We start from the raw sequence: 24,164 nt of genomic DNA on the forward strand, positions 1-24,164 counted from the left end.
ATCCTGTAAGAATTTACACTGCTTGAGGCTTTGATTTTATTTCCTTATACTTCCATGGACTCGTCTTTCCTCAGCTAGTAATGGGTCCAAAAGGTAGGAGGACACCCTGTATGTTGTCTTTTATTGGGGAAGGGAGAAAGATATAGTAAAGAGGATGATTTTGTGTTAAAACTCCTGGTGGTTTCTCTTATTTTCCATGGCATCTTGATCTAGCTTCTAGATTGCCTGGGTCTGAAAAGAAAAACTAAAGGCCAACAATTATTTCATGTGTACTTGGAAAAAATGTAGAATCCTCTTTATCAAGGAAACTTTTTGGAAGCAGATGTAAATTGTGGATGTATATCTGTATCCAGCATACCTCTCTGACACAAGTGCACTCCCTAAAATGAAGAGTGAAGTGCTGGAATCTGCTTGGTCAATTTCCAGCTCATTGTGGATGATGCTTTTCATTACTTTAGAGTGCCGCACATCAAATAGTCTTAAGTCACCTGTTGAAAGCTTGATAAAATGTCTTCTTGTCACTGTCTTGGTGTTTCGTAAGAAGTGCACTTCCTTGGAGTGGGCATGTGAATCATTCTCTGTCCTCCACTGTCGTCCTAGTTTTCATTAAACTTTTAAAAACTTAATTATCCTTGAAAATTTGGGGGGTTTCTGTGATGTTTAGGTGAAACTAGCCAGTATTTTCAAGGGCTGATGGGAGGCCAGGGTAATTGGGCAGATGAGCACAATGCTTGATAATAAAAGTTGCAGAAAACCAGACCACTATTTTGCTTCAACATCTGTTAATGTGACCAGGATGTAGTGGTTTGGCAGTGCTGTAAGAAATCATGGGTTTAACTATAACATATGTAAACCTGGTATCCTAGAGTTAATCCCTTGTACCTTTTGCAGGTGGAGATTTACATTTTACCTTTATGTATTTACCTATGGAGTACGGTTCCTGAAAAAGGTAGGCACTTATATTATTATGCTTTCATAACACATCACAGATTTGTTTGAAATCTCATATAGGTATAATATAAAGGACAGGCATATGAAGAATAAAAATTAGAATTTAATTTGCATTCATAAAATGAGTTGTTACTGGCATTGGTAAGGAATATAAGTTCTTATCAATATTTAATGGAGTAAAAAAAATAATTGATATAGCAATATGCCTAGTTCACTTTATTACTTTTCATTATAGGCATTAAGCTGGCAGTAAGGTTTACCAAAGTATTTGTCTCAATTTCTGCATCAGCCTTGTTTAAATGCCCCTGGCAGAGGTTGCTTTTAATTAACAAACAAAACCCATTAGTGTTTTATAAAATACTATTTTTTGCCTGTTCTTTGTCTGACATACTGTGAAAAGAACTTTCCATGGCATTTCCCATCAGTGCTGTGTTTCTGGTGATTTAAGCAGAGAAGGATATTGGTAGCTTCTAAATGCCCTGCCATAGGTCTATTAACCCTGCTATAGACAGTAATAGGGATTTATGGTGCAAATTGGTTTTGCATTGTGACTAGTTCTTGGAGCTTTTGTGCAAGTCAGGCCATATATATGTAATTCTGAGGGGTGAAATTAGGGGTATGTGTGGTCTCAGTGTGTTTGTGTAATCTTAATCTGCTTCATTTTTGACAAAAATTTGACATGAGAAAATGTGTTCTGAATATTTCTGGTGCTTTGTAAGTAAAAGTAACTATTAAAAAAAAATCCTCATAATTTTTACAGGTTTAATTTTTGAGGCTGTCCCAGGTGCCAGGCAACTCGGTCCAGCGGGACTGATGATGGACCTGTACAGAGAGGGGACATTTGAGCTTTCTCAGCTATTTAGCAGTAGTCAGCCCCAGAGGAAGCATATGCACCAGTCCTCCAAACAGACCAGAGCAGCACGTAATGTGCAACCTCTCCCTGCCTCCTTGAACGCTTATACTTTGTGTGTACTTCATCCATTAACATGCTGTATGGTCATGATCTGATATTCTGTTTTCTGCCTTTGATTCAGTCCATGTCTTCAGTATGAAATACGAAAATATTCTAATAAGTAATTGTTACAACCTAAAAGGTTACTCCACCTGCAGGTGTGTAGAGATCATGACTATGGGTTCATAGGATTCTGTAATACAGAAGGACACGGAGGCTTTATCCTCTGAATTTCTCTACTTTATTACAGATTACCACAAATACCACAAAAATCACTATTAGCAAGTATCACAAAGTCACTTCTAGAAAGCGTGCCTGTGATTAATAAAGCCAATCTCTCTCAGCACAAAGAAAGTGTCTGTTCTAGGAAAAACTTGGAATACCAGCATTTCTAAAGACTAAGAAGAATACAGTAAATGCATGCTCCATTACAAGCCATTGTGAGTTGTTTCTAAGGGCTGAGTTGACTTGCAAAGTGCAGGATGTCTTCCAGTTCAGCATATCACTGCAGTTTAAGGAGGGCAGGCTGATGTACTATAACAAGGTATACTATTGCTTGCTTAACAAGCTTAACAAGGATCAGTTGTGTAATTCCACTGTAATTTTTATTTCAACATGTTTAATTTTTAGAAAGAGAACTTGTTCATTATGTTATGTATGTATTTTTAATTACTTGTTTTTATACCATGTTGTAAATGAGTCTCGCAACATTTTAATGCCATTGTCATTATTCCAGTGTTCTGCTTTGTATAGTCAGGTCTTTCACATGGGACTATACGTTAAGTAACAAAATCATGATTTAGATGGTATTTTTATGTACAACATCTCCCTAGTAACATTGTGTGACTAAAGGAAAGAACAGGCTTTTTGCTGTTCATCAAACATCAAAGATTTTGCTGAGTCCACTGATAGGGGAAATCTGGGTTTGCAAGGAATAAAATCCAGAGCCCAAAATCTGGAGGGAGACACTTCTTTCAGAGCTTCACTGTGGTACCAAAGTGGATAGTCCTTTTTGATTTGTTTTGGTTTTGCTTAATGGAATAATTGCAAAGAAACACTTAATTGCTTCCTTAGGAAGCTAGTGAAAAAAGTTTAGCATAACAAATTGTTTTACAAATTTGATAAAAGATCTTTCCTTCAAAAAGCTATGTTGCCTGGAGAGAAAGTTCATTTCATAGTCAGCGCTGTCTTGCTGTGGTAATGCTGCGGTAGATCTGCATCCTTTCAAATAGCAAGGTCTGCTTAAGACCATCCCTAAGATACCTAGTCCAGAAGACTGATAAGCATGGTGAGTGAGCCCAGGTGCAGTGGCAATCCTGGCAGGTGTGCTTCCATCACAGCAACACATGCTGCCTTGGTGGGAGTGGGTGAGAAAGAGTAAATGCTACCGGTGATCCTGTTTTGAAGAACGGAATATGCCACCAGCATAGCACCACATTGGCAACACTCATTTTGACTTTTAAAATCTAAGCTAATGCTTAGTTAATATGTAACTGGATAGTTATGTAAGAATTTTTGATACAGTGTATCTTTCAAACATCCACATGTAATAAGAGTATGTTTTTAAAGGGGAAACTGCATTTTGATAATTTTCAAATGAACAGAATCATTCAAAGTTGCATGGTTTATCCATTCCTGGATAGTTAAGGTCCCTAATTTGAGAAGGCTTTTTTTTGACATCTTGAGTGGAAAGTGCTTCTTATTAGTTGGTCTTAAAACTTTTACTCTCATTAGGTACTCCCTTTAGAAAAGTGAACCAATTCAATTGCACAAAAGGCTCTCCCTAAAACACTATGCCCAGTGAGTTGCCTCTTTTATAGAGTCTTTGTTGGCTCTTGAATTGCCAGGCAACAAAATACTCTGACTTCTATATTATTGTCCTTCCCTCACAAGTCGACCTAGTCTCCTTGCAGCTTGGGGCTCTTTTGCTTTGCTGCATATGTTGCTGACTTAATGTTTTTTTTGTTCACATTTGGCTCTCTTAAATGTTCCTTCCTTAGTTTGAGAGTGAAATTCATCTTTACCTGCAAGATTGGCACAGAGCCCGTCAATTACTTAAGCACCACTTCGAGCTAGTTTTGAGGTCCTTTGCTTTGTGCTGGCCCTTTGCCTAGAGGTGAATTTCACCCTTTTAGTTTTTCTCTGAAAACACCTTTCTTGTAATGCCCTCAGCACATGAATCATTGCTACTGTCACCTTACCCATTTGCTGCATAAAGCAATATTACTGTATCAGCCCATTATCAGCAGAAGGGGGGATGTCTGTGTTTCCTTGTGTCCGCCAACCCATCTGAGGAAGATCTGGCAAACCACCATTCTTGCAAAGGATGCCATAAGGTCTTTGGTGGCTTTGCAGAGCTGACAAGCTCTTTGGGAAGATGTGCCCAAGCTTAATAAGCAGTAATTAGTTAGCAGACTTGTCAACTTTGTTTTAGTTTTGAAAGTGAGATACTGTCAGTGTGGCATGCATGCCGATATTAATTTATTTTTAGAATGGTAGTAACTAACTGCATTAAAGGTTATTAAATTTGTCTTGCTAGAGCATCTCACAAGGAGAAAGAGGCCTGGGGTTTCACCTTTGATTTTAGCTTCCCTACAGAAGCACATGAAAGCTAATAAAGCCAGCATTCAAAGCAATGTTAATTCTCACTAAAATGCTGTGGCAAGCTTGTCTTTGTTACTATCCATGACTGCAGTTAATGGCTGATCTAGATAAAAGAAATTTCTGCACCCAATAAAGCAGCCTGTAAGCCTTTATAGTAACAACTGCATGTGACATGGTATATCAGCTCTTTTGCTATGCTACAATTGCTGAGTACATTGCTGGAGATTTAAAAACTTTCTTCTCACTGAAAGCTGTGTCTCTATCAAACTGTTTTGTTGGGTTTTGTCTTTTTCCAGTGACAGGTATATGCTCTTAAGTCATAGATAAAGTAAAAAAAGAAAAAATAATTTACTTTTGTTGAACACTGTTTTCAAAACACTTCACAAGGAGAAAGTGCCTGACAAAGCTTTGTCTTCAAAGTTTGCACTGTTGCAACAGAACCCATCAACCTATATGTTTTAAAGAAGTTTTTTGCCTTAGTCATGTCTGCAAGACACATAGATTGGGCCATTTTGTTGAATAAAGTATGCCATGAACTCATTAATATCCTTTAGTTTGGGAAGGCAGAGGATTGGCAGTAGGGTGTCTTGCATGCAGCTGTTTGTTGTAGGCCATGGTGTCATGATCAGGTGCTGATATTGTATATGATGGTTTTTAGCAATGTAAAACACACAAAAACCTGTGCTTCCACTCTCTCTCCCTCCCTCTATCCATATGGACATCTGCTTTCCGCAGTCTCTGGATCATACAACAGCTGCTTCACAGCACTCGCCTACATCTTCTGCCAACTCCACCACTGAACTGTCAAGGCAGGGAGACCTTTGTGGAGTTTGTACTGGTCTTGTCCATGGTGCCTTCTAACTTAAATGGGCATATGTTGTCAACTTTGCCTTTGTTGTGATAACATGTCACTCATGAGGTGATATTGTATGAATGGGCTTCTTATAATGTCTACTGTTGATGGCTTACATCATACCAAGCTGCTTTGATTGTTTCCCTTTTCGTTGGCCTAAAGAAACAGTAAAAATGCAACTTCTACCATTGGTGTCTGCCTTCTTCAGTCAAGAGATTATTTTAATTGCGGGGTGCCACTGTGTGATTGGTACATCTTACAGACATTTGCAATATCAAGGGCATATGTGCCCCTTTCAAGAGTTACAGTGAAGTGAGAGAATTCTGTGGTAAGAGTAGAGAAGGCAGGGTAGTCACTTTCTTACTCACAAGTGGACCACACACAGAGGAATAGTTCGCAGCCTTCCAGATACTCAGCCAAACCATTGCATCACCTGCATATCACATCTTAATATGTATGCATAAGAGAGCAACAGATTTGAGAATTTTTTTTACCATAGAGGAGTTAGTATTTAATTATCATATTAGATAACATATGAGACATTCTTGCCTTCCCCAGCTCCTGTGTGCTTTCAGTCTTTTTTTTTCTTTTTTTTGAATTTTTTATTCTCCTTTGCATCAAAATAACTTAATGATTATTACAGAGCTGTAAGGTTTAATTTTATTAGGGGTTTTGCTGTCATTTTCTGTAACTAGTGAAATAATGATATTTCAGTGTCAAAGCATCTCAAAGATGAAATTGTTTCCTTGGTCTTGGTTTTGTTGGGTTTTTTTTTTATGTTCCTTATAAATTCTTGCTTCTTCTTAAAGTCTTCTCTAAATTAATAATTTCAATTGTAGCTATCTTATTTATATTACCAAGTGATATAATAGTGGGATGAGACACTGCTTCCCAAAGAGAGTCTGTCATTGTTGAAGTGAAATGTATGTTTGTCTCTGTTCTTCCAAACCAGAACTTTCAGTTTGATGAAATGAACTGTTGACTTTCTAGGTAATGAGTATAAAGTAGATGTTGGGTGACTAATGGATTTTTCACTGCACCCCGGCACCCCATAGCACTGTGTTTCAGGACATGCCCTGCAGTGTGGTGGCTAATGCCCTAAAGGGGTGAAATAGGTCATCATAATTAGGATTTGAAGTCACCTCTGTCATTTCTGATACTTTATGAGAAGAGGGGATCGGTGAAGGTTCAAGCCAGTTCACTTTCTGAATCAAATATTATAATCTTCAAGAGCAGATTTGGTGATGAGTATCCTTCTATGTAAGGAAACAGGCTGAGACACCAGCTTTCAAAGAGAAGGTGAAGCTTTCTATCATTACTCACTGCCAACTCCATTACTCACTGCTTTCTACAGCAGATTTAAATTATTTGGGGCTAAAGGGTGAGTGGCCTACAAAATCCTTTAATGCAAAGCATTCACCTTCCCATCCACTTCTCGTTGCCTGCAGTCTTGGCAAAATTGCAAATGCTAGATGTGACCATCCCATCTTAGTTTTCAAGCTTCTGAAAGAGACATTAGGTCAAGTCTCACTACATTTTGGCAGTATGGACTGAAGCCAATCCTTTCAGCTAAGCGCTTCAGTGCTTTGTCTGAAGCCCAAATTAAAAGAGCTTTGTATTTCTTTTAGAACATCCACAGACTTGCCCCAGAGTAAATGTTTACTTTGATTTATTATTTTTTTTATTTGCCTGTTTCACACTTCTCCTGTAATTTATACCTATGAAACCCAGACTGTGGGGTTTGCTTTTAGTTTTACTTTTTTAACTTATTTCCATGGTTCTTGTTTTTAAATTAAGTTGTAAAAAAGGTGATTTTATTTTGTTCCATCTGGTATTTAGAGATATATTTACAAGATACAGAACATAAATGCCTAGAGTAGGTGATCTTAAATGTAGATCTTACAAGTTCTGTATTTACTCTTTTGTTAGTCTAACACTAATCCAGAGTAAAGACAATGATAAGGAATAGAAGTGTGTTCCTTTACCCTGGTAACAAATCATTACAACATTCTTTTATCTTTATAGATCACTAAGATTTGAGGCATAAGAGATAGCTACCCAATTATATTTCCACTCTGATCATGTATATGTAAATTCTTCCCCTTTCTGACTGCACCCAGTATTTTTCAGCACTACCACTTGTTTCATTTGCATGTCTACCAAACGCTTCTTTGCAGGGCACCACACTAAAACTGGCGCCAACAAGACATTAAGTTGGCAGTGACATTAAACTGGCTGCTTTGCTTATAACTAACATAGGAACAAAATAAGTTTTTGTTTTCTTCAGTAATATGTGCAATTAAATCAATGGTGGCTTGGCTCATTAAGAGTTAATGATCTGATTGTGCTCCCATTAAATAGAAAAATTAGCATTAGCTTCAGTGATAGAGAAACAGTGAGGAATTCAGGATTGGCATGTTGCTTGCTTGCTGATCCTTGGTCCTAAGCAGTATTTGTATAATGCTATAAAATGAAAAAACTTTACAAACATCTGGAAACAAAGCTTCCAGGTGACATATGGTGACTTCTCACGTTCCGTTTCCTTCCTGTAATTGCCCATGAGAATTACAAACTCACAAAAGAGCATGAATCCCCTGCAGTAAGAGTCTTGTGAAGTCTATGTTGACACTTGGTCTGCTAGGCCTGGCTGAGACCCATAGCAGCCCTCACAGTGCTATGCTTGTACTGGTAGCTAGAAAGGCAGTGAGAACACACCAGTGTTTTGACTGCTGCTGAGCAGTGCTCACACAGCATCAAGGCTGTCTCTCCAACCTTCCCCCCCACCCCCTCCAGCAGGCTGGGGCAAGATCTTGGGAGGGGACGCCCAAAAGAAGACCCAGCAAAAGAAGAAAATGAAGTGCTTATCCTTGTTTGTGCGCTAACCACTAAGCTAGCAAATCACTGTGTGACAGCAGGAGATGCTCTGTTAGTGGCTTACAGTTTCTATGTGTACTTAGTGAGAACCTGGCTTCCTAATGTTTTCTTGTGACTGAGAGTTCTTCGTTCTGCTGCTCATCTGAGTTGGCATGTTCTTTGCCTTTTTGAAATAAAATAGCAACAGGATACATGCAGATGTTGCAGCCCTGGGAGACTAGTATGGGAGAGCGGGTATAGCATTTGTGAATGCCATTTTGGATTGCTTGCAGTCAAGAATGTTAGAGCCTTGAAGTCAGACCACCTTCATTTGAAATACTAAAAAGAATTTGTCACTTCATGGTGTGGTGCTTGGTTTTTTTGCTTAATTTCTGTATAAAGTTCACCTGTATCTCTTTATTATTGAGATTTTTAACCTTAGAGGAAGCAATTAGTTGTTGATACACACAACAACGTCATAGAATTTTTATATTTGGGGAAACAGGCATCTCTCTGATGAAGATTGTCAGCTCATATCCCTGTGGGAAATAAGACTGGGACACAGGAACAATTTTACTTTTACCTGGAGTGATGTCTCATTTGCCATTCTGGTTTTGGAAGTTTCCTGCTATTTATCTTTCTATCAATTTTGTAGCTATTTTGGTATTAAGTTATTTAATGGCTTCACTATGCTGTGTCTTGCATCTTTTCTGTCACTGATACTTCATTTTCAGTTTTCTTCAGAAGATCTTGAGGTCTGTTCTGAATGTGATCGCATGTTCAGATGTCATCAAATACATCTCCATTTATTTTAGCTGTTAAGTAAAACCACTTTGGAAATGTTAACATATACTTCCTCCTTAAAGGAAATGTGTCTCAGTTTCTGGTCATTAAGCTGGTAAGTTGGTGATGGCTTATTTTAGTCAAGTTTAGGACCTAATAAAATGCAACTGCTGTCACTCTTTTTGCTTTGGTTAGTCATGGTCAATAAGACGTTTTGAAGGATCTCCAAGAGGTGGTGAGCTCTTACTTTTGGCCAAAGTAATATTATTGCTTAGATGCTCCCAGAAAATTGAGTTGTTACTATTAGTGTGAAATCACTACAGCACTTCTCTGTTCATTTATACTGTTTAATCTTCTTCCCTTTAAAAGGAAACTTTTCTTAAAAGATAAATGGATGAGAACCATAAGCTGCTCATATTATCCCAAAGTTATTTCTGGTGTTGGAAAATTAAGTTTGAATTGAGTCATTCTTCCTATTTTAAAGGGCAAGTGTATGTTTTCTTTATTATGAAACATGTATTTCATTGTAGTGGGTTCACCTGTTTCTTTCTGAGCCATATACGGTCTCAGCAGGCTCGTGGGATGCTCAGCATGCATAATAAATGCTATAGTAGCTTAATTCGGTCACAAATTACTTTGTCTAATAAATAAGGAAGGTTCTAATTTCACAGCTGTAAGTGAGGCTTTTTTGACAGTGGGGCTGTTTATTCTTAATTGTTCCCCCAAGAGCTGAGTTGTATCTCCATGGAGCAATGGAGCATACCGTGTTGGTTGGTTACTTATTTCTTTCTTTTCCTGACCTGGTTTGTGTAGCCTTGCAAAGAATGGCCTGACCTTGGAAAGCCCAACGTGAATGAGATCACCGGTAGTTTTCTACCTGCTGTACAGTATTTGTTTTTTGGCCTCTCTATCTCAAGAACAGCTATGGAAATCTCATGGATTATCTGAAGACGGGTAGTTGGGAGGAGGTGCATCTTTTTCCTTGCAGTTCTCTTGGGAAGGCTGGTTTGTCACAGTGGCCCATTTCCACGTGATCAGTTCTTCTGTTTTGTGCAGCCCAGGGCTTGTTGGCACTGGAGGATGGCAAGACCATTCTGGGGAGAAACTAAATTTTATATACTTCTATGTAGTCTTTCCTTTTCCCATATACTCAAGTACCCCTCATGGCAGTATTTTCTACTTTCATCTTTCTTTGTCAGATCACTACACTGCTTCTCCCCACTTCTGAAACTGACTATTATTTTGAGATTCCTGTAAGTCTGCAGGTTTGACATGTTTCTGTGGACTACAGAAAGGCTGCTTTGCTTAATTCCTCTCTTGTTGCCGTCTTTTTACTGTGATGGTTTTATCCAGTACCAACACGTTTTCCCAAAGAAACAGATAGCCATGACCTTGATTTAGCTCTCGGGGTCAACTGTGGTTCAGCAGACTTGCATCGGGGTCTTTCATCTTTCTGAAGGTTATTTGTTCCTGTCAGTTCTCTAAAATATGAAGAGAATAAATAAGGAGTTTTATCTTTGTATGTTGCAGTTTCCAAAGTGCTAGTGAGAACAGGGTGCTTGCCTCCATTGCTGATACCATACCCCATCACTTGGCAGTTCAGCAAGACAGACAGCATCTGGGGTTGTGATCGATCGGCTCTGGAGGTGCAGCTGCTTTGAAGCCAGCTGGTCTTTCGGAGCTGTCCAGCAACTCTTTACTGTAGTCATGCTACGGGCGATGCACCAGGTAGCTTTTTCAAAAGCCTCATGCTGGTTGCATTGCTTTATTGAACCGTGATTGTTAAGAACACTTTTGAAGTCATCATGCCAATTTCATGGGAGAGGAGTTGTGTTGCAGCAAAGGTGACTGCATCTGCAAAGAGCTGTTCAGATATTCAAGCAGAGCATGACTCTAAATAATTTTCTTTTCCTAATATCACTGATCCTGTATGGATATTGCTGAAAAGCGTTCTTTTGAGCTTCATGACGAGTTTTGAAGTTGACATTTTAACTGCTATACTTAGAAAGCTGTGCCATGTTTGGGGTTACTGTGCACACTAAGTCATGATATTGTGAGGTCTGCAGTGGAACGAAGCTGCTAATAGAGAAGAACTCTGAGCTTTCAAACAGGCTTTTGTTACTCCTTTAGCTGGGGTTGGATTGGGAGATGAAAAACTAAACGAGAAATAATTTTGAAAATTATCCTGTTTGAAACAAAGCCTGCAGTCACTGGGCAGTAAATGTTCTGCTCTGGGATTTGTGCATTGTTGCAAATGAGGTTTACAGGTAAAATAAACAGAAGTATATATTCTTATAGCATGTATAACAAAACAGTATATAGTGTTGATACCGTGCTTCCTAAAAGCCCTGTGTTTTACAAGTATGATAGCTCAGAAACGTCCTGTTGAATGAAAGACCTTGGACTTTGAGATCACTCACAGGATTCCTATACAAGGTCTTCCCCTCTACTCCAGCTGGACTGGTCCCTTGCTTCTGATTCACGATAAATGCACAGTTTCTGAAACCAACAGATACAGAGGTATCAAGTGCATTTACTTGGATTTCTGGATTGTCAGGATTGTGAAATTACCTTTTCATAATTTCAAAACAAAGGTCATGCCACAGTTTAAATGAAGTTTTAGTTAGAATATTAATGATATTGTTGTGGAGGAAATAATAAAAAAGTTTGAATGCAGAAATTAATAGTTTCAAATTCTTCAGAGAAGTCTTCTGCAGTGCATTGAGAGCATCCTTCGTGGGGATTCTTGGCAACATCTGTCACTAGAAATAAAGAATACATTTATTTTTCCTCAATATTGTATGGGAATTGAAAGAGGACATCATTCATGCTCAAAGTACTGACAACAACTCTTTCCACTGGAAGGTATGCTACACCAAAGATCACCTGTAATCACTGAGTTCCCCAAGGCAGCAGTTGGTAGCTGTAGCTTTTTTAACTTTTTGGATTCATGTTACTATAGAGATTCATCATGGGTAGGAGTCAATTTTAGAAGGTCTAAATTGATTTTTTAAAAAATGTACTGCAAAACACCAGCAGCTGCCAGACTGAAAAATAAATTGCTGTATTGAAAATGTCCAGTGTCCTAGACAGTTTTCAGTCTTTCTAGCAATAGAACAGACTTGATTCTGTTGTAAAAGTTTCTCAGCTATTGGAAAGCCATTCGCAGAACATGTTACGTGCTGTTTACATCATTTGGACCAGAAGAAAATGAAAAATGAGCTGCATTACATTAGTCAGTATTTCATTTATCATTTCCAACTCCTCTTGCCATACCTGCTGCATCTAATTTTTCATGAAGCTATTTGTAGTATATGCACTAGATATTTTGCAGAACAAAATAATACAGGAAACAGCCTCTCAGAAATATCTACGTTGCTGTTTGGAATATATATAACTGTCTGATTCTTAGAATAAGACTACTTAAACCAGGCTAAATGTTTCTGGTTTTAACATTGAGATACCAAAGCATGAGTTTGTGAAATTTCTACCACCTTGGCTTAAATCAGGACTGACTTTAGAAAACAACAACATGGCAAGAGCTGGAAGCAGGAGGTTTGCCTCCAGAGCCCTTGCTGCTGCCCTCTGTCTCCTTTATTCTTGAATTATTTGAAGCAGGCATTCAGCTGGGCACTTCTTCTAGTCTGGTCTGCGTCTATTGTGGTGTTTCCTTCCTGTGTTATACCTGAAAGGTTGTTATATTATCTATTATTGAAACCTTGTAATTACTGTTGTTCAGTGAGCTTATCTGCCCAGTACTGAATAAATACTTTCATTTAAATGAAGAATGTCAGAGGCCACTCTGGAGCCCTTTTAACGCAGTGCTGATATTTGATATTTTACTGTGCTATTAGCAGAGGGATAATGTGATATGTTTGCCACTCAAGGAGAAAATGAAGCCTGCTTTTGGCAGATTTTACTTGCTTTAAAAAATTGACTTGGAGTTTTTTTGGCGGTTTTTTTGTTTGTATGTTTGTTTTTTTTAATTGGAAGACAAATTGCTGAGTGTCATGGTTTAACCCCAGCCAGCAACCAAGCATTACACAACTGCTCACTCACTCTCCCCTGGTGGGATGGAGGAGAGAGTAGGAAGTGTAAAAGTCAGAAAATTCAGGGTTGAGATAAAGACAGTTTAATAGGTAAAGCAAAAGCCACACACACAAGCAAAGCAAACCAAGGAATTCATTCGCTGTTTCCCATGGGTAGGCAGGTGTTCAGCCATCTCCAGGAAAGCAGGGTTTTATCACACATAGCTGTTATTTGGGAAGAAAAATACCATTATTCTGAACGTGTGTCCCCCCTTCCTTCTTCTTTCCCTAGCTTTATATATATGCTGAGTATGATGTCATATGGTATGGAATATCCCTTTGGTCAGCTGAGATTAGCTATCCCGGCTGTGTCCCCTCCCAACTTCTTGTGCACCCCTAGCCTGCTTGCCTGGTGGGGTGGGATAAGGAGCAGAGAAGGCCTTGACTCTGGGTAAGTGCTGCTCAGGAATAATGAAAACACCCCTGTATTATCAACACTGTTCCAGCACAAACCCAAAGCATAGCCCCGTGCTAGTTACTAGGAAGAAAATCATTGCTATCTCAGCCAAAACCAGTCTGTAAGTGATGGAAGTGGTGACACTAAAAAAATTTTGGATGTTAAAATCCAATCACGCTTTTACTCCTTTCCATGAAAGTAGGGCTGAGCATTAGGTGCGAAATGAAACAATTTCTAATTCACTGTGTGAGCAGGAAAGAGCACTTGTGCCAGAGTCTTCTGAAGGATGCTGTTGTGAAAAAGGAGAAATGCCATACTGCATTTTCAAATAAGCATCATGAGTGGATAAAGGTTTCCAGCAAGACCAACGTTAGATCCTATCTAATGGAAAAGGAATTTGTTTCAGATATCTCTTCAAAAGAGTGTAAAAATTGTTGAGGGCATTTAGGAGAGATTAATAGAATGCTTTGGATGTCTGAGATGTAAATCGTGAGTCATGCTGTGAAAAGGATCAAAGTCAGCGGAGAAGCTATTTTAAATTACTCCAACACTTCAGTGTACATCAACAAGGAAAATTAATGGATTTTGGATAATGAGGATTTGTGAGAGAAAGCCAGTCAGCTTAGGAAATAACTCATTGTGTAAACTGTTGGACGTTAAGGTAATGACTGGTACAGGCAAAAGAGGACCAAGCTAAGCCAGCTAACAGAATTTATTTGTGCCTGAAAGGAAACAGGTTTTTGAAAGAAGCAAGCAAAAGGAGAATATCAGCGACATCCTAATTCAGTAACTGGACACTGATGGCAACAGGACTTTTAAATGTAGGCAATGGGGGCAAATTTTACATAAACCTGGGGAGGAAAAGCAACACACTAATTAAAAAAAATATATCTAGAATTGAATTTCACTTTATCTGCTTGGAATCCAGCTGAGTGTATTTAATAACATCAGAGAAATAAGTAAATTCTCTGTAATCAGAAGTTTGGAAAGTTAAGCTGGTACTGAGCCATACACAGCATCTTTACTAGTTGTACATTACGCTGTTGTTCAGGGCAGTGAAAGAGTGGCCACCAGACCTTGTGTCCCCCTGTGGAATGGTTGCCAATTTTGACTTCAGCACAGTATTCATCTTCTTGACAAGTTTAGCTTTCTGAAAGATACATATTTTTCAGTGTTCTATACATTAAAATGGCAGATCTAGAAGAAGTACTTCCCCAAGTGTTATATTTGGGCAATTTAATGATAAAAATAGTTTTAATTCATCTGGAAACTAAGATGGCTCATTCATACCTGTAGCAAAGTATTTAGCACAGCACTTCTCTATTGCCAGGAGCTTTTCATGTTTTGCTTGTCTTACAAATGAAGCCGTCCTATTTTCCGCAGCTAATTAAACCCGAGCAAAGAGTACACATTTGAATATAAAAGCAGGTTATTAATAATTTGACTGGTTATTTGAGTTGCCATTATTGAGTTGAACTCGCTATTGGGGCAGTGACTTGAAGCAGGATAGCTGTATTCACATTTAAGCTAGTATAACCTGTAGAACAATATGTATTTTTTCACTATAAGGGCTTCAAGTCATAAAGCTGCTTCACTTTACCCTTAAAGTGGTAGGAAAAAGAAGCTTGCCAGTTAATTAAGTACATGATCAGTGAGGTGTTGGGGTTTGTGGGTTTGTATTTTATTGCCTTCCATTGTTACTCTCTTACACCTCTGAGAGCTTTCTCATTTCTCCTGCTTATTGATGGTCTTAGCTACTGGCTGTTGAACAATGACAAAAGTTAGCAGAGAAGTAATGCTTTAAGTTCAAATCTAATTTAGAGTTTTGCTTCTGTTTTTTAACTGCTATTATCTCACATGTGACTTAAGGAGTTTCCCCAGGGATTTTGGGTTTTGTTTGTTGTCCTGTCCCATTCCCAAGATTTGTAGACTCAAGAAACTGAGGAAAAACAAACTCTCTCCTCTTGCGTAGTTACTCTAGGTTTTTGATGTGGCCAAAATTTACTGTTTATGGTTTTATACTAAAACTTAATACTAATTCTGTAGTTATAAGTATAGTTCCTTTGTTCTCATCTCTACCAGCTGCTCCTGTTGCTGGTAGTTGTTTTAATAGATCAGTTGCAGAAGACCACCAAAAGTGATGTCTGAATAGATCCACCAGGAGGATGACAAATGGAAACAATAAAAGGTTTGTGTCAGTGTGGAGGGGAAGGTGAAAAACAAAGAGGAGATGGACATAAAATTTTATGTAGGTTTAGATATTTTTAAAGGCTTGGGAAAATATTTTGACTGTCTTCCTTTGCTCTATTGAAGTAAAAGTTATCATGGCCACTGACTCAGAACTGAGCAGGAAAGATTTCCTTGCAAACTGTGCTTTTACATTAAAATTACTTAACTTTCCTCCCTGTTCTCATTCTGTTAGAGGAGAATAAAATATGAGAGAGATTTTCTCACTGGGCTTTTTCCAGGCAGTACTTAGTACTTGTGACATTATTAAATACATCAAGAAGTAGTTCAGTAGTAAAGACCTGCAGCCCCACAGGTGAATTGCCCTGATGCTGTATATATATGCACTAACCTCAGAAAAATGCAACGGTTGCAGGAGTGGGAGAGGAAGAGGCTACTTTAGTCTGTCCTTACTCATTGTTGCTCAGAGTTATACCTGTTCTAGCTGTGCCCAGTGACTGAAGTGCTTTAGAAATGGGTCCTTATCTAGTTGCAATCACACTAGTGTGGCTGGAGATGGGCTGATTTTGGCCCACCCGTTCCAGCAACCTGTCTGAAGGAGCTCTGCTCCCTCGGTCATCAGGTGGGACTTGGTATTCTCTGTATTTAGAAGCAGTCAGCTCTTCTGTCAGGGCTTTAGTAGCAGCACTGAGAGCGAGGGGTTCTCTGCTCAAAGGCTTCCTCACTAGCTGCCTGTAATGGCACTGTGTGGTTCAAACACACCCTTGCCTCTCTGGGAATAAATCTTGGCCCTGTGAACTGGAGAGATCCTGTATTTCCTATCAGAAATTCTGCAATTGCAATAACTTCCTAATTTTCAGACTGTCGGGGATGATTTTGAGACCTTTTGCTGCAATGTGCCTACACAAATGTAGAGCAAAACACAGCCATTGGAAGAGTGGAAGGTGGAGGGGACTTTTCTTTGGTTCTTCTTTATACAACTTTTTTTCAGTAGGCAGTGTAGGTTTGTAAATACCACAGTCATAAACATCTGGGTTTGTGCTTGAAATTGTGCCCCAGTGCTCACTTAATAAGGAGTTGTCATTTTGTTATTATTAAAAATTGACTTTGTCTCCCTTTGTGGGCTGCGTGTAGTGATGGAGCATGTTAATATGTCTGTGAAGCAAGCCCTTATGGCACGCGGTGAACCCCACAAGGGAAAGCAGCTCCCTGGGAATTTCCAAAAGTCAGCGTTAGGAGTATGATGAGGGATGTGGTAAACACTTCTCATTAGCACATGGCATGGAAGTCAGCAGCTGGCCAGAGTCGGACAGATGTAGTCATCCAGCAGAGCAGCCACAGATAGGAGCTATAATTACAGAAAGTAAATATATAATGATTAGTTTAATTATTAACCACCTTCCTGTATGCCTTTGAGTAACTGTAGTATCAGAGCACAGAGCACTGGAAACTGTGGAGCTTAGTTGAAGCTGCATCCTGTAGAAATATGAGGAGTACTCTGAAATCATGCAGCTCTGCAATGATCTACCAGGAGTGAACTGACCTATTTAAGTTTTAATAATTTGCACTTGGGATTTTTGCTGGTCTCATAAAGGCATCATTTTATACAGGTCACCCTCCTATCAAGGTACGGTTTGCCAAGTGTAAACCTCAGCACTCTCTCTTTACAAACGAATTCCAGACCTACACTTGCGTGTTGTTGTTGGTTTTTTTTTATATAAAATAAATTCAAAAATATCCTCTTAGATGGAAATTCTAGGCTAATTGATGTGGTCTGTCTGGCTCTTTGATCAAAAAATACAAGGCAGCTGTAAAGCCAGTAGCTTTGCTTCACTAAAGTGTCATCAGGCATCCGGAGTGCTCGGCCAAATGTGTCCACTACTTTTTATGCACTCTTCTTACTGTGCAGATAGAGTAACTACAAAATACATTGAGCAGTGTCACTGGGAAACCTGTTACCTGCAAATGAATAGGAACTTTAGCCTGGCTTCTACAATATTTATACAAACCTTCAGCGCCTCTAAACTGTCATAGCACCACTGGCTGCCCAGCTTGCTCGTGACAAAATAGTCTTTGAAAACATTACCATTACACATGAAGGCAAAAGTTTTAAAAATTTTTGCTTACTACAAAGCAACTAGCAGAGGAAATGTCAGAGGAAGAAGGTACACACGCATGAAAGCAAATATCTTGGTGGCTGGGCCTAGTAAGGGGGCTGGTGGCTGGCTAGTCAGAGCAGGGGAAAGAGACGCTACAGCCATCAGCTTCCCCAGCTGGAATGTTCTCTTCTATTCAATGCATGCGATGCTTCAATAGTAGGACCCTTCCGGATTCTCTGGGATTATCTGTTCCTTTCGCCATCTTCATTTTCCATGTCATTTGGAACTTGAAATTGCGCATTCATCAGCACAAGACATAAACACCAGATCTCTGTATATCATACTTTTAAAGAGAAAAGTGGATGTATGCAGTGCATGGAGCTTACCCTGCCTCTTTCAGACATCATTTTGTGTAAATAAATCCAAACTTGAATTCATATTTTTTCTAAAAATATTTTTATGCACACACACATATCTGTATTTGAAATGTCAAGTGCATCTTCCAGTGATCATTGTTAATCTTGGCCTCTTATGTGTCCTTCCGTATATTTTATAGTTTCCAATTAGTAGACGTATCATTTTTAATTACATTTGGAAATCAGCAGTGCAGATTGCTGAGAGGAAAGGCTGAGTGCTTTTCATTGCAAAAGTATTTTTCCCCCTAGACACCTTATTTCTGCAGAAACAAAGCACTGAGCTCCTGAGAAAAAAATTAAAAAAACCAGTTCTGCAGAAACCTGTAACAGCTTGCTTGCACACATTATATGAGAGGAGAACCTCGGGAGGTTCATCGGCAATGTGTCACATTGTCTTCACTTCTGTTGTCAGCTGTGCCAAGAAATATGAAAGACTGCTTGGGTCTGTGAAGAATTTATGAAAATGCTATTCCTGGTGTGAGAAGCAACTGCATCCCAAGTCAAATCACCAGTCACTGGAAGGACTGAGTTCTCTTTGTTCCCAGCATGGTCTTTTGTCAGAATTTTGTGCTTTTGTGGGTAGAGGGAAGTATACTTAATTTTAATGTGTAGGTAACTAAACACTGGTGCTTGCAGAGAGTCATTTATTCTGCAATTCAACTTGCCATAAACAATACTAGTCAGTGCTGTTGGCATCATTTGCTGCTATGGATGTGCCCTCAATGCCTGGCACAGGCGACCAGCAAAGACTGGAAACTAACTGGTATATTTTTTTAAATCGATAAGACTTTAATATGAGAAATGCTTAAGTAGTAGCAAAACAAATACAATAGCAAGGGATGATGTTAACATGGTTCAGATCCTGTCTTATCCAGGGTTATTTTTCAGAGGATCGCAACAAAAACCCCCAGATTTCTAGGTAATCAGAGAAAGTTTCCAAGACATCATAAATCTGAAGGCCAGGCAAACTTAGTGGAAGATGATAGAAACTTTGGAAAAGTATGGGCACATAACTGACTCAAAACATTCTGGTGGTTCCTTTATAAAACTTCTTCTAAAAATCAAGGAAAAAGTGGAAGAATTTAGTTTTCTTTCTGCTAGAGAGAAAAATGCTGCTAAATATTGATACTTGTGAAAAAAGAAAGGTCACTTTCTGTGACTTATAAAACTGTGACTTGTTTTACAACAATTAATACTGAGGTGTTTTTCTGTAGTTAAGAGGAAAAAAAAGTGTATTAGTTTCTACGTTATATGCGGAAGCAAATGTTTTCATGGATATGTACTCTCCTTAAGAGAGAAAGGCTGCAGTAGTCTACACTTACACAGATTCACATTGAGCCAAGTGAGATGGGGAAGGAAATGCAGGGTCACTGTGGAATTTACATCTAAGCGATTAATTTATTAAAAAAATCTCTTGGTTTTACCATAAACTGGTGGAGTCATTTTTACACTAGAACATAGAGCCCCTGGCATGGGAAACAACAGAAGGATTCTTTTTGTGCTGCCTGGTAATCTGGCTTTCTAATGTCAGCAGCCATTCAGCATACCATACCAAGAGCATGCAGGTGTTGCAGGAAAAAAATTCAAGTGATTTGAGTAATTCCCCTCTAAGCAAGTGCTTATTCAACTAAGTGATGTGCAAGAGGAATGCTTATTAATATATCAAAAAAAAAAGAAAAAATTACTATAATCCCCAACCATAATCGGGAAAAAAGTGAACATCGAGACACTATTTAATTTAAATGCATAAAAGATCAAATGCAAAAAAAACCCCAAACCACAACCCAACACCCCAGAACAACTGTTAATTACGAATAATTGTCTTTCTGCTGATGTTATGAAATGTGCTGTTTCTTAAAAGCTTGTAATTTTCAGTACCTAGGTAATAAAAAAGAGGTGAAAAGTATTAAATATTTCTATATTTTCCAGTCAACAGAAAGATTGTAGTCTCCTTCTCCTCTGCTGTTTCAATTGTACTCTTAGGTGGATAAGAAGTAAATCTCAGAATATGGTGAAGCATCAGTCCGCAGGAGCAGAAGATGGTGTTCTGCCTGCTGTGGGAGAAGGCAGCTGCTGTTGAGGAAAAGAGTATATATATCTGTCATACATCATATGTGTGTATCAGACAGTGAATGTTAGGTCTAGGAGTAAGAGCAAATTGCATACAGCATTTGAGGGGCTAGGTAAATGCTGATCGAGAGGAAATCTTCTGGCCTCAGTTGTTTCTGTGAAGAGCAAGGAACTGCTCTAGCTTGATGAAAGGAGTCATGCAAATGCCATGAGATATCTTTGCCCATATAAGCCCTAAATAAATTAGGTGGGTAGAACTTTGCCAGACATATGTCTTATCTTGACTTTAATTAATAGTGCTAATTTCTGTTCCACTTAATATTGCTTGTTGCTGTTGGAGACAAGTTATGTAAAGCGGTATCCAAATACGTTAACCAAGCCAGATATAATCTTGTCCTTGTGAGACTGCGGAGTAGTAAGCATATACGCAGTGAATGCTGAGGATTTCTTTATTGTGCTGGTTTTGTTTTACAGGGTCAAAAGTTTTCTAATTTCAACAGCAAGTTAAAATCTTTTTCTGGACTGAGGATGTCTCATTTTGGTTTGAAATGTGGTTTTGAGCATAAATAAGCTTTTGTGAGATGTGGGGATTCTCTCATGATGTGCCTAGATTTTTACATGCTGTATTTGATAAAAACAGCAAGCAGATTGTATTTCTTTTATCTGCTGGAAAAGTCAGAATATTTTTCTTACTTATTTGGGAATTTAGGAATAATCCCTTTGGGAGTTACAACATGCTCGTGTGGTCAGGAGTAAATTGGGCACATAACAGCACTTTCTGCTGGGGCAGAAGCTGCTCTGTGGAGAGCTGGGTTTTGCTGTCGTGAGGCATGGAGATGTACTTCTGGAAGTGTTTCTACAATATGTTTCTTGTTTCATGTTTGTGGACCACAAAAAGGAAAAATGAGTGCCAGGAACACTGTACTCAGTTTCTGCATGTCTCTTGTTTATCTATAGGCTCACACTTCCACGGGCAAAGCAACACCAGTGCTTGTGGGTACAACTTGCATATCGGGAGTTCTAGTTGTGCTGGGAACAAGGAAAAATTACTCCATTGCTGATATAGCACCTTGCAGTGAGATAAAGCATGGAAGTAACTTTAGCTGCCCAAAAGCAGTTATTTTGCAAATTTATGTGACCTCTGTGTATATATATTTACATTTACAGTCAAAACCTGATTCTATAAAATGTACGTGGAATTCACTTACACCCATGACATACATGTATCTGATGGGATATGTGTGGGAAAGTAGTTGCTCATGACATACACAGCTCCCCTCCACCTGTTTGAGAACCTAGCCTGTGGCCTTTGTGTGTTTCCTATACTCAGTTGATTCTGCTGGGTACATATGGATGAGAGGGGAGTATTCTTAGTTATTTTGATTACTGTATGATGAACCAAAATTTACCTTGTTATTTTAAAATAATACCTCATCAGGTGCACCTATTGCCTCCCTGATAAAATACACACAAAAATACCTTTCAGCTAGATCAGCTGTGTAGGGAACTGGTCACAAAGTTGGGTTTTTTTCTCTCCTTTTACTATCAAAACTGACCTTTGACATAATAGCTACTAGCAGTACTTTGAGCAAGACATGCAGGTTTTAATTGCTTTGGGTCTTCTGAAAGCCAGGGCCCAATTAATCACTTTCTCTAAAGATAAGTGAATGGGACAATAGATGCAAAACAACCCCAAGCTTCTAGCTAAGCATGCAGACACCTCAGATAATTTGTTTTTTTATTTCCCCCAAATCTTCAGTCATTCCCTTGTCTCAAGAGAAGTTTTATTTCTGAAGGAGTTCTTTAAAATTGCTCGCTTCAATGGAGTTGGAGAGAGGTTTGATGTGGCTTTTGACATCTTTCTGTAAGAAAAAGAAAATAATAGAGCTGTAAATAACAACAGTCAACAGCTGTTTATCATCCTTCTCTGTCATTGATACTTCACTGATTAGGCACTGAACCAAAGTGTGGTAAAGCTTACATTTCCATCTGAACTCCTTTATGTTCTGTAAGGGAGAGTGTCAGTGTTGTAAGGCTGGTGCTTTGTGCCTGACATAATTGGTACTGAAGTTTTTAGTGTTCTGTTTCTAGCCTAAGGGTGCCTTTTTGTTATCAGGATCTTGCATTTCCTCTCTTTTCCAGTCCCCAGTTCCTTCCTTCCTCGGAGATTATATACTGAGAACAAGAAGTAAAAATGGAAATTTGGATATTCCACAGGTAGTAGTGGAAACAGTAGCACACTTTTTATGTTAATCAAGAAAGGATCTGTTGCAAAGCCAAGGTACTGAATTTTTCTCCCTGTCTATCATGGGACTTTCCAGGAAGAGCTGGGCTCTGCTCCATGGTGAGCTTGCCTGGTGTGAGGAAGTTCACATACATATCCTGTGAGCACACACAGAGCTCAGCTGAGCCCTGAGAATGCCGGTATTAGTCTTTTTTCATTAATCCACCCTTCTCCAGTGTGTCTAGGTGTCACACTGCAGACTGTGTGGGCTTTTTTAGGATTCTCTTCTTCCTGCTGAAGCCTGCAACAGGGTATGCCACAGTTATGAGGTTCACAGAGCACTAAAAAAAAATGCTTCTTGCTCCAACTATAATCATGGTCTACATGGAGAAGTTAGGTTCAGCCTAGGACTGTGTTCATTCTGGAGGTCAGAGGGGAATGTTGTGCTTAAACCAAGCTCACCCTTTACGTCTTCCCTGACATCCTCCAGGACAAGTATAAGCAAAGTCCTCTTGCTGCTACAACTGTTAGTCTACCCAGAGATGCCAGGCAAGTCAAGGGGGTGGGAGAGTGGGGAGGAAAGAGGTGTAAGAACGTGTTGTAGGTGCACTGCTGTCTTAGGCACTGTTGCTCACATAGGATCCATCAGGTTTCCAAACAGCTCCTCAGAAGCATTTTGAGGTGGCAGTGCGGCTTTCTGAGCCTTACATGGCTCAGAAAAGGCAGATGTTCTGCAATGTGTTGGTCTTTGAGACTTAATACATATGTTACTTTGTCAGTGTGTGGTATCCTTTGAAGCTTTGTGGTTATAGGTTCCTCTAGTGAAGCCTATTTTATTTAGCATTCAGCATTTTAATGGCACATAAACCTCTGTATCTGCAGCTCCTACAGCAAGCACCTTTCTGAAGAAGCCTTAAGATGTCACAATATTTGAAAGAGAAAACTGCATTTTGCTAGCACCTCTAATTTATGTAGCAAAATAATTGGGTAGGAAGCATCTCTTATCTCTTGTTGAATCTGATATGAAAGACAGAGCTTTTCAAGCCTGGCTAAAACTATGAATTATCCTGCAATATTTGAATGGATCTAATTTAGGCAGCTGTCAGACAGAAATATTTTAGATTCTGCATATTAGTAACACTTGCAGAGGGGCTGTGGCTGTTTCCAAAGACCTTTTTTGTTGTGTGAAATGAGGGGAACTCAGCACAGTAAATACTGCGGAGATGTTTGAACAAATAAATTGCTTGCATAAAATAATTATTCTTCATGGAGGGAAGGAGAAACTTGGATGGACTTTAATTGTTCTTACACATCCTTGTGAGAGGAATATCAGAACTCTAGGTCTGTTACTTTAACTGTTGGTATACTGCTCAGGTTACTGTAGGGATGATTCCTTGCCATTTCAGGAGCACTGGGGGTATGGTTGTGCAAGTTTTATTTCATCTTATTTTCCGTGTGAAAGACACATTTAAAAACTATGAAGAGCCTTCAGTAATCATATTAGATCACTGTTAAAAAAAGGCTATAAGGGTCTTCTATAAAACAAATCAATTAGAACTTAAGTATCAGTTGGAAATTGGGCTATAATTCTGACTAGCATTTAACTTGTCTTTTGATATGATACAAATCCTTCCTACCTAGTCTGATTCTCAGCCTGAGGCTTTAACATTCTGCCTAGTGTTCATTT

General features: G+C 38.9%; 1 protein-coding gene across 1 annotated transcript in view; it reads left to right on the top strand.

The window, feature by feature from the left end:
• The window catches only part of CERS6 (ceramide synthase 6), a 124,355-nt gene that overhangs the window by 64,060 nt on the left and 36,131 nt on the right, over window positions 1-24,164 (top strand). Inside the window, exon 4 of the mRNA XM_040605016.1 lies at window positions 892-949. Coding sequence (XP_040460950.1) covers window positions 892-949 — 58 coding nt within the window. The remainder of the gene's footprint in view (window positions 1-891; window positions 950-24,164) is intronic.

The sequence above is a fragment of the Falco naumanni genome, chromosome 8 (assembly GCF_017639655.2).
Source record: "Falco naumanni isolate bFalNau1 chromosome 8, bFalNau1.pat, whole genome shotgun sequence".
Lineage (NCBI taxonomy): Eukaryota > Metazoa > Chordata > Aves > Falconiformes > Falconidae > Falco > Falco naumanni.